This window comes from Chamaea fasciata, unplaced genomic scaffold (assembly GCF_029207755.1).
Source record: "Chamaea fasciata isolate MVZ Bird 193981 ecotype frontalis unplaced genomic scaffold, bChaFas1.0.hap1 SCAF_1, whole genome shotgun sequence".
NCBI classification, from domain to species: Eukaryota; Metazoa; Chordata; class Aves; order Passeriformes; family Sylviidae; genus Chamaea; species Chamaea fasciata.
The window spans coordinates 134,566,469-134,578,486 of NW_027094086.1; the positions used below are offsets into that span (position 1 = coordinate 134,566,469).

Sequence of the window (12,018 nt, forward strand, 5' to 3'; positions counted from 1 at the left end):
AAATAAATCTGTTGAAATATATCAATCTTACTTTTAAAATCTTTTAACATCACTCCCTTCCTTTTCCTATTACCTTCACATTCCCAATTCTGGAAGAAGAGGCAAATGATGATTCCCAAAATGACTGAAATGCCACTGTTACAACAGCCTGTCAGGTAAGTCACTGGGACACAGAGGTATTAGGAAATAGTAGTCATCTCTCTGCCAACAAAGCTGCAAAAGGCTGGTAAGAGCATTTTGAGATTTGCAGGCATCTCCATTTTCTGTCTGCTGGATTTGAGGGCTGTTTGCTTTGCTCCTCAATGACTAGCAAATCTGCTGGCAAAGCCCAGGCTTCCAGGTCTCCTACTTTTTGGATTTTGTCTCTTTTGGAAAGCAGTCAGGTCCCAAAGTGCCTTGTAATATCCTTGGAAATTAATGGTTGATTCCACTATCAGCTGCCTCACAGCTGTCATACAAGTGTCCAAAGAGTTTCTCAGGTTACTGACTCAGTGATGCAGGTATCTCGATCCCAGACTTTCCAGCAAGTTAGCCCCCTCAGCCCCAGACAGCTGAGAATCTGACAAGCCTGAAAGTACTCACACCGCACAGAAAGTCATGACCTTTACAATATAAAATGTCATGGAGTTTCGGTTTTACAAAAAAATACAAGTTTTATCTAATCTTGAAAACAGGTTTTTTTTCAGCTCATCAAGCTCTAAGTTTGGTTCCTAATAAATATTTACTCATCTCTAAAAAAGGTGACAGGTAGTAAATATACATCTATTCAAAATAGTTTACAATTTAAAATTACAATATTTTTAACAGAAAAAGGTGTCTGGATCTGAACTAGGAAATCTCTAGGCAGCAATATGATTTAAAATATATGATAATCATTAAAACTGAATTTTTTATATAGGGAGTTAAAAAAAAAGAAGCTTAATTTCCTACCAGCTGAATACCAGTCAGCTCTCCTTCCATGACCAGTTCCTTTGAAAATGAAATATTCACTCCAGCTTTACATTCCCATCCACCACAGTTAAGAACTTCATGAGGTGGCCATGGTTTCATGACAAAACTTCTTCTCAGTTGCCCACCAGTGTAACTCAGTTTGGATCACACACGAGTCGGTGCACGACTATTGTGTGGAATTAGAAAGGGCACAGCAATCCAGAGTCTGAGCTAGCTCTGTACAAGCAGAAGTAATACAGGTAGGCACGAAGCCTGCTAGCACAAATTCAGCAAGCCAAAAAAATTGAATCTAATTTAAACCAACACGGTGATCTTAACAGATCACTGCTTTTCATCCAGTGCTAGGAGCACGCATTCATCACAGAGCATAACATCAAAATTCAGCCTGTGAAACACTGTCCATCTACTATTTGTTTTAAGTAGGTAAAGAATTCAGTTATTTCTCTGCTCTCTGAATATCATACTTTTTAAAAATGTATTCTGATGTAAAAGTTCTTACCACTGCCCGTAGTCACTTAAATCTTTTTAATACATGAGGACTACCAGTTACATTTATGATAAAGACAGTCAAATACGTCAACTGTAGAACTCCAGAGGTTCAATTTAATCATATTTAAGAGATTCCACAATAGCTGATGATGGTGCTTACCAAACAAAATTCTCCTTTAAACTCAATACTCACCAGACTTGCTGAATGAGGCTGTGAATGCATGGACCTCATGGATGACATACTGGTCTGGTGCATGTATCCATATCCTTGAGTTTGGCTTTGTTGATATGCCCCAGGGAGAACAGGGGCTGCATTAAAAAAATATTAACACATTAATTAATATTACAAACAGCCCTTATCTGACATTTTGTATAAACTGTAGACTATTAGCACTATTTGTTAACAGTTCCTCCCTACAAAATAGTTCAGAATTATTTCCATAAAGAACATATTTTTAGAGGTTGATTTACACATAAATGTAGCCAAAGCTACAGCAATTTATCCACAAACACTACCATGGTTAGTTGGAAGGAAAAGTTTACTGTACCATTAGAAGTTTAACCATTAAAAGGTTTATGAAAGCTTAAGACACCATTAACTCAATTTTGGTACTGACATAGATGAAGCACCAAATATATGTCCCATAAGCTGCTCTCTTTAAGGAATGAATGATCAAAAAAGTTAATGCAGTACTGATAAGGTTCACTAGAAATTCACTGTAATTAATTCTTAACTCATTGAAAACTATCTCTTATTTACTGGGCTATGAACAAAGAAAGACTGTGATACACAGGAAGAGGCAGAAATTCTAAAAAACTGTGAGCCCACAGTCGAGCTTCTTAGCTTATTCTGACTCCATCAACACTGCTAGTCCAACACAGAGAGATCAGTGCTACTTATGTATTTCAAAGTCCACGTTATTCAGTATTTTTCTCTCACCACATAATTGTTCCATTTCTTTAAAACATATTTTATTCACATTTTAACAATTTTGTATGCTAATCAATAATATATAACTTCTATTATACAAAGAGCTGCTGAATGCAAGAATATAACCAACAGAGATCACTAACTATTGCTTACTAGAAAAGCATTCATAAGCATCCCACATCTGCCCGAACATTTAACTTTGGCAACAGACTGAAATAGAATGTGTTAAAAATATGGTTGATGAAAAAACTGTGAGAAATAAGCCCAGCATAAATTACTATTTTCCTAGCAAGGCCAAAAAGTTTTTTAAAAGCAAAATTAAAAATACTAAAGTGGTTTTCAAAAGAAAAAGATTGAAGTTTAGTGACCACATATTTGTGCATATTTTACAAGACTCAGGCTCTCTGAGAATAAAGATTTCTGGCTTCTATGGAAGTTATTAGCCCATCTCCACTGTTATTTGCCAGAATTTTACTAGCTCAATGGGGAATTCATTTAGCTGCACTGAAAAACAAATGCATTTCTGCTGATATTTTTCAAGTGGTCTATTTAACTGATAGACTATCTATCTCCTCTTCCAAAAGGTGTCTTTTGGTTAAAGGAGATGGAGTTGATGCAGCACATGATTAAAAAAATCTTCAAACATGGAAAAAAATCTTTATTAAAAAATCTCCATTCAGCAGTCCTGCACTTCCTGGGATTGATCTCCTGAGCTTACTGGGAAGTAAGAACCACTTCTACAGCAGCCATCGCAAATAGATTCAAAAAGGAACAAATCTAATGTAAGATTTAATGGGGTTCACAATGTGTGAAAGGATCCAGGATTTGTAAAATGAAAAAAATATGTGGGAAAAGCAGGAAAATTATATCTTTTTAAAACAGCATTAAAAATATATATTTATGATAAGTGTTCACATTTGCACTAGTATTACTCCATAATTCTCTCTTTCTTGAGCTGTCAGGACAAGAAAATGCATGTGAAAAAAGGGATTACTGAGAAAATTTTTGCTCAACTCTTTCAGAAAGAAAAATCAACCTTGTGTTTTCAATCCTGCTTCTCCGGCTAAGAAAATCATTGATTTGAACAAAGGTTCTTCTTAAAACTTCCATTTAGTTTTAGTTAGCATATTCAAATGTACTAAGCGTGTAACTAATATATGGGATGCTACACTTTGCACTACTATACTTGTAAAGATACCGAACACTATATATTAACTAGGGTTTTTCTGATTTAGAAAACATGCTTCAAACTATTGTAATGAATAGACTGTTTTGTTAAATGAGGGAAATTAAAGTGATATGCAGTCAGATGCAACATTGGAACATGATGAATAATGGATGTTTTAGAAGGGCCAAGTTCATTCTAATGACATATAAGTAGGAAGACATTTTAAAGCAGTTCAATCATCAGAGAATTGCCTCTCATTAACATGTTCACAGGGTTATCATGCATTAAGTGAATAGTCCTAAGTAGTTCATCAAATAATTTATGTTTCAATGTTGTAACAAGCTATTTCCACATGAGCAGATGTGGCCCTTCATAGAAAATAGAGAAAAACATAATTTAATCAAAGGTTCTGCGATCAAGCTGGAATGAATACATTTTGTCTAATTCACCACCAGCATGAATGCAGGCCAGTTTGTCGAAGCCAACAGTGTCTCATCTCCTCACATCAGCAGAAAATTACTTCTATGGGTTGAAAACTAAGCACAGCTTGAACTTTTTAACTTAGCAGGAGTTAGAAAGTTAACCTTCAGCCAACACTGGCCACTGCTCGGCCAGCAGCCTGCCTGCCTGCAGCAACAAAAGGATAGTAGCCCTTCCCTGGTCCCTGGCAGGGTCAGACACCCTGAGTCCCTTTCTTCTTCCCAAAAGAAGCAGAGGCTGGTAGGATTCCTTCTGCCCAAAAGAGATCTTTCTCATTTCCTATCAATCATCCCTTACCAGCATAAGGCCACAAGCCTACTGATGGTCAGCTTCATTGTAACCTCCAAGTCAACAGCCTTATTTTGGGGAGGATAACCCACAGCTCCGGCCTCTGCAACAAGTGAGACCGGCAGGTCTGAAACATGCTTTCCCCTTTAGCAATCAGTCTCTCACAAGCTGAGAGAATTCTGTTAGACTGTCTCAACAAAGATGTTTGCTACTTTACCTGCAATGATGGAAAACATAAATCCACAAAAATAAAGCATGACTTCCAAAGCATAAGAAATTTTGGGAAGTGCTAGAAATTGTAGTATTAGAAAAACATTTTATACAAGCAAAAGGAAGGATCAGCTTTTCTAACTATCTTCTAGTCAATTATTTAGTCATTTATGTGTGAGCATAAATGTCAGCACACACTAATGTTGAACTCATGATTGAATAATTTCATGTGGGCTGTATTTTTTTCCATTAAAAGAATACTGTAATATTCTGCAAAAACTTCAAAAGCCATCATTATTTTCTAACAACTTTTAACAAAAAATACTGAAGAAACTTCCAGATGATTGTCTATTTGGAAGACTATTTGGGAATCCTATAAATAAGCAGAATAGTGAACAGACAATATTTGAGCTGTCTTTCTAGTGACATACAGATAACTCAAGGTGAGATTAAATGATGCGGAGAAAGAGTTTGACTTTTTTCATCATCATCACACAGAGTTAACCGCAATCTTTTGGCGCAGTCTAAAGTATAAAGTTCTATAACATCATTGATTCCAGCAGCAGCAAAAGCAATGGTTTTAGCTAACCTAAGGGAACAATAAAAGACAGTGGTGGAACACGAAATTCATTTAACTGAAACCAGATTTATTGGTGATGGAGCTGAGGGCTGACCATTGCTCCCAGAAGTACAGGTGGATGTTTTTCCTTGCATTAAGACTTTACCAGATGCATTCTGATTTATCAAAACTTACTTTTTTTTTTCCTTGTCCCACTTACCAAGCAAGCCAGATATTCATTTTAAATTATCTACTTGAAGAAATTTATCATATATCTCTTACTATATCTTTACAGGCTTCCCCAGAGGAAAGAGCAAGAAAAATGAATGAACATTACATAAGAGAAACATATAAGAGAGGAAGCCTTCAAGAAAAAGAATCAGCTGAAAGAATGATAGTGAGTATCAAATCACTGTCACAGACAATGGGGTCTGCAGAGCGTGTACTGATCAGGATATGCTTTGAGAAGAACTGGGAAAGGAAAAGGTCAAATTGTGGAAACAGGAAACAAATCCTTAAGAGAGCATTTTATAACTATGAGCTTAAAAAAAATGCTATGCTAAAAAGAAAAATCAGTTAAAAGTTAGATTCCAAGAAACATTTTATCAATACCATACTTCCATTCTTTTGTATGGCAGAACCTTGATAATCCATGGTAAAACAATATGTCCTCAGTGGTTACTACTGCACTTTTTGCCATTTAATGCAACACATGCCAATTACTGAACCACATGTAAAATAACCACTCCGTTTATTCTCACAAACATCATATACTTCTAAGGATTTAATGGGATCCTTCCTATTCTGATAATACCTCAATTCACTACTTCACTCCTAAGACTTCAGACAACTCACAAAAAATATCACAACATTCTGTAACCATAACATAAGAGAACACAAAGTAAAAATAAAGATTTCAATTACTATCTGCTTAATTCTAGTGTCTGCAATATATTAGGTAAAAAGCTGTAGGCTTTCTGAGCAGCACAGAAGAGCCAGAATACAGCATCACCCTACATCTCTGTGCTATTGCCATTACAATGAGCTCACCCAAAATAGATCAAGGTGCTTATGGGAATCATGCTGGTCCACATTTATGGAAGTCCTTCCCCTTTTTTTGCCTTGCTACTGCTGTATCTTCCAGAGGTTGCTACAGTTGACACAGGCTTAATAGAAAGCCTTTCCCAAAGTTTTCAGTTCTTCTTTCTTTTGCTCTTCCCTTAGAAATCCTCAGCTACATCCCAGGCAACAGAAGACAGAGTCAGAGTGATGCAATCACATGTGGGGAGACGTAGGTCTACAGTACATTTCTGGGGACTCAGGTCACCCCATGTGCTGTCCATGTAGACAGGTCACTGTGCCTGAACAGCACAGCCCCTTTGACACTTCCCAGTGCAATACCCGGCTCAGGAAATACCACCTTAGGAAGTACAGCAAACAGAACTGTTACTGCTGTGTTAAAGCTGGTGGATAAACACAACTGATACCTTTTAAAGCCTTTTCCAGAAAGTGTTAAAGAGGTTACTTTGATTACAAACTCTGGCTAGGTAATTTATTTTCTTTTGTTTTGTATCAATTTCCCCAGATGTTGGCTGCTGCACACTATCACTGAAATATTTAAAGTGAAGGTTTTTCTTGAAGAAGCCTCTAGAGAAAATATAGTCTGTTTCCATTTAAAATCAGGGTCAAATTTTCAATTAGGCTGGGTTTCTTCAGGCCTTGTCCTGTCAATTTTTATTTTGGGATTCAGATTTTAATACATCTCTTTGAGCAACCACAAACCCTCTAATTTCTCCTCTTTATTGCCCACACTCTTGAGATGAGCTCAGCCCAGCACTACATTAATCATATAAGCAACTTGAGAAACAGTTTTAAGGAGAGATTTGGAGGAGGTTAACACTTTCATTCTGCAGAAGCTCACATCCTGCCCAAACATAAACAGCAGCAAGAATGGAACATAATTGTTGTTAGCCAAGAATTTACTAGGATTTAAAGAAGGCCCATATCACAGGCTAATCAGGAAAAAGAATCTTGACACTTTGGCAAGAAGTAAGGCAGGTTAGATGTGATGAGGGTACAATGTCAAAGATGCATAAAGAGCAGAAAAGTAACTTGACTGTTATGACAGATGAGCTTTTAGCAGACTTTCACATATGATGTGCTAAACATGATTCTCTGCTGAATTTAAGACTTTTGGAAGAATTTGGCAGGAGTCATGAGAGGATATGTCTCAAGGAGATTACAGGCAGTCCACCCCTGGTGCCCACTGCATATCTGAGCTTGGTTCCCCAAGGCTGTCTGAGACAGTCTAACACGTCTGCTACCCCTTCCTTCCTCTCAGCTAGGTTGTTCTGCTGGTGTGGTGAGCTCAGCCAGGGATCAGACCAAATACAGTGCAAGGACGGAGGCAGGACCAAGCACCCAAGGCCATGGACAGCAGAAAGCAACAAACAGCTACATCAGCTCAGTTGTTGCAAGGTACGTCCCCCTAAGCACCTCTCTTTTGTGCCTCTGAATTCAAACTACAAAAGAGCTGAGAGAGCTTCTCACCGATGCTTCCCTCCAGATGTCCCAGCACTCAGTTCCAAACAAAGCACCCAGTGTAGGGCAGGTGCTCCTGTGTGCTCACACTGCTCAGCTACCTGCAAACTACTTCCACTCTAGGTCTCCACAATACTTGTAAAAAGTCATAGAGGAAATTTAGAGAATATTAAGCCTAATTCAGCCAGCAAGAGCTGTTTACTTGACAGTAAAAACAGATATCAGAGAACTTAAAAGACTTCAATGAGTGTGCAAGGATTGCCCAGAGAGGCTGATATGAGGTGCAGAAGTCTACAGCAGCCCCATGGTACTGAGTAAGGAGATGGTCTCTAAAGAATACAGTAAAAAAGCAGTGACAGAAATAGAGAAAAAAAAAAAAACAGAAGAGTGGAGGAATGTTAGATAGATCCAACATTAGGAAAACCTCAGTAAAACTTTTACAGTGCAGAACTGATTGCCAAGAATGCTCCTGTCCCCAAATGGGAGGAAAAAATTTTTAAAAATCCCAAAGGTTCCCGCAAAAAGAAATGTTAAAAATTTGGGTAAAGAAACTCTTTTTTTTTTGCCAATCTTTTCAAAATATCTATAATTTTCAATCATTATTACAGTTTATGTGGCTCTTCAAAATTAAATATATTTCAACACAAAGCTGGATTCTTTGTTTTTAAAATGTCAAGCTTTAACCTTAAAAATCTCAAACTTAAAAATGTGGTTCTATGTTCTTTTGGCATTGAGACATTAGTCAATATAACCCATTCTTGTATAAAAGTTTGCCTTTTAAACTACTATCTTCTGATGAACATTGAAAAATTCCCAGCCATCTGAAAAGTTGAATTGCTCAGCACTAATTTTCAAATAAGCTAGAAAATTAAAAAACACACTCCAAAGTGGTTATGAATCTTATCGATTACAGAGTTTTTTTCTAATCAGAAAGAGTAGCACAGCACAGTCAAATTTACTGGGAATAGTTCAGACTGTGTAAGCAATATAAAAAGCACTAACCTGAAGACTGAAGATGGTGAGACCTGATACAGAAAAATGCTGGTTTTAGAACAGTAGAAAACACCCTGGTAAGGCATCTTGGCATTTTTTCTTGTAAAAGCAATTTTCTCTTCATTTCTTTTAATTTTTTTCCCCCACTCTTTTCCTTGCCCTTTACTGGTCAGTTAGCCTGCTTTCATGGATGTCTGAGCTACCAGGCTGGTTGCTCTCAGTGGTTCTGTCAGAAGCAGCAGTTTGTCTGCATGCTATCCATTACAGGAGTCAGTAACAGTTAGTAAATTGGAACATCAAACCCAGATATAATTAGGTTGTTGAAATAACAACCAGAAAGTATGGCCTAATTCACAGAGGGTGTTAATAAATATCTGCCATGCTCACTGACCTCATTAGAATTGAAACTCTGAACTACTTGTCTTCAGTGGCAAATTCAGAATGTTACAGCTTAGTAAGTTTCCATAACCTAAATTCTAAAGATATAAGAAAAAAACTGTGCAATCTTCAAATACTTAAAAAACTATGGAGAGGAGGCGAACAAAATTACTGATCCTGTGTTTGAAATACCATTAATTATTCATGATGCAAAAAATCAAAATGTCTCTACTCTCTTGACTACTTACTGATATACCACAGTTTATAAAATAATGTATTTTAAACTAAACTTCATTAGTGTCATGATTAGACAAAGATTGTTTAAAGAATCATTATTTTAGAATACCATTTTATCAGCTAGCAATAATTAAGACCAACTATATTGTATCCACCATGTAAGCTGAAGCCGATTATTATGGGGAATGCAGAATCATGCAATTATAACTCTTAAAAGCAATTTCAACATAAGAATTTAAAATTTTATTTAGAATGAAATTGCAACAGAAGATCTCACATAGCTGTTGAGCATTTGTCAGAGAAAACGAAGACATTTTGAATGTCTAATGTCTAATGAAAGAATGTCTAATGTGCTCATGTGACACTGGAATCCTGTGTTTTATTTGAAGTTTCCTTTTAGGCAGGGACTATCTCCTACTTCAGCCCAAAGTTCCTGATTTGTTTGAACAAGCAGTATCACTAATAATGGTTACGTTGGTCTTGGTTTTATAAGTCCATCATAAATCCAATAGCAGATGGAGTGGGAATTTGAGAAACACTAGCTGGGACAGTGGAAGAACAGTTGGCAAACTGTATCTCTTGTACATCATGGACAGACCTTCTTAATTCTTCACATTTTGAGGAATGGTGGATCCATCAATTCCATGATATACTTTTTCATGGCAAGTTATTTTCCAAGGTCAATTCTGGCCTCTCTGAGGGTTCTAAATATCTGTATTTCAAAAGTCAGTCTCTCATGGACAATTTTTTTCCTTAAAAAAAAAGGAGTATGGCTTTCATTCCTCTTCACAGTAACTGCAAAATAGCAATATATTTTTTAAAAGCCCAGGCTAGCACAGAAGCCAGAAGCCTTGTCTGCAAGCAGTTATCAAATATCACTAGTCTATCAAAAGTCTAGAGAAAAATGAAAGGAACCCAGGATGTCCTATTTTCTACAGTCAACATTACAAGAAAGAGGACAGTCAACAGAAGATCCGTCCTCATCATTAAGAGACAGTAACACAGGGAATATTTTTGCCAGAAAGTGATTGTGGCTACTGCTTAGAGCATGATTTTTATTGAGGTACAGGGATTGAAGGATACTGAATAATAGCCCCAAAGCTTTTGTGATAACTAACACATTACTGTCAGAGTAAAGCATCACAGAGTTGTAAAGTATTAACTACACGAGATTTAATGTTTTGGAAACAGGAGAGGAGAAGAAGCCAAATCTCAAACAACTCATAAAGTCCCTGCCTGTGTCTGACTCTGGAGCAGTGAGGTGGTAAGTGGCAGCCTCATAGCTTGCAAAAAGCAAAACCCAGTCCTGTTCTGGAAGAGCAGACAATTTTCATGCTCTGAAAATGACATCAGCTTCCCCAGACTGCTTTTGGAATGGACACTTAGGACTGCAAGAGCAGAAACACTCAAAAGAATTGGTTTGATAAATGTAAATCCATAGTAGCTCTTCAAACAAAAACTTTTTCAAATGAAAGTAAAGGTGTTTATTATATAATAGGGTGTTAAATGATCTCCCAGGAAATTCAGTAAAATATTTCAAAGCATTATCAGCCTTTAAAAATATAGGAAAAGGCTGTAGTGTTTATTCATATTCATGTATGTGCCAGTTTTGCTTAAAAAAAAGTGTAAAATGAAAGTGAACACAATACAAAATTACAATTTAGAATTAATTATATTAGTTATTATCTTCATCCAACTTATTTTAAAAATTGTATTAATTCTGTATCTGACATTTAGGACTTTATGACCAGCTACAACCCTCTACTTCACTTAAAATTTATTTCACCTAAAATACAAACCATTTATCCCCCTTCCAGATTTCACTGAAAAATTTTTACTGCAGCACCATAAAAGACAAAATTACTTAAACTATTTGGCTTCTAACCCAAATGGAGTCCTATTTGTTCCCAGTTTTGAATCCAAAAAATGTAATTTTAGGGCTATTATGATGAACACAGAATATGCTAAACCAGTTAAATGTAGTGACAAAAAAGTCTGGCTTGATATTCAACTGCTAAATCTTTTCTAGATGTTTAATTCACTCATTTTCCTCACAAAAGCAAATTAAATATATTAAATATATTAAATATTCTACGGCAACCTGAAGAAAAAGAATTACTAATTAGTTGTTACTAATTACTATATAAATTATATTGTCACAGAATTGTTCCAGCAGTTCAAAAATAAAAGATCATTTTATTCAGACACCACTATGAATATTAGTTTGGCATTTTCTTCAGTGGTACCTGTACAGCGCAGAGTTCAGCCTGTGTGTCTATCAACAGCTGCTACGTCACAATACTCAGACACACCCCCTACTTCCCCCCCTGGTTCTGTGTCTGGAACACAAGCAAATCACAGGGCACCCTGCTTGGAACATGAATTGCAGCCAGGATTTGGTGTTACAAACAAACCTTACTGCCACCTGACTTTTTTGCCCGACATTCAACGTAAGTTGCAGCAGGTCTCAGCTGAGACAACAGTTCAATCTGCCTTTTCTCTCCTCACACACCAAACCACATTATTTTGTTTATGAAGGCACAAAATACCTTAAAGCCACCCAAGGTATCATCAGTCCTAGTGGGGCCATGGTGTACCACTGGAAGCTGCAATTCCGACTTAAATTGTGAATAGGCACAGCTTTGCTCTAGGCTTCCTCACGAAAGGAAAGATTTAGTAAAATGAAGGTTAACATGTTACATTACCCACATGCCTTCAATTATAATTCAAATTCTCTTACATTTACTGAACATCTACTGTTGCCCTTGTGCATCAGACAGAGAAGTCTGCAAG

General features: G+C 36.7%; 1 protein-coding gene across 3 annotated transcripts in view; it reads right to left on the minus strand.

The window, feature by feature from the left end:
• The window catches only part of NEBL (nebulette), a 245,584-nt gene that overhangs the window by 4,317 nt on the left and 229,249 nt on the right, over nucleotides 1–12,018 (minus strand). For all 3 annotated transcript variants that reach the window (XM_066198895.1, XM_066198903.1, XM_066198887.1), the window contains one exon: nucleotides 1,634–1,749. In XM_066198895.1, coding sequence (XP_066054992.1) covers nucleotides 1,634–1,749 — 116 coding nt within the window. The remainder of the gene's footprint in view (nucleotides 1–1,633; nucleotides 1,750–12,018) is intronic.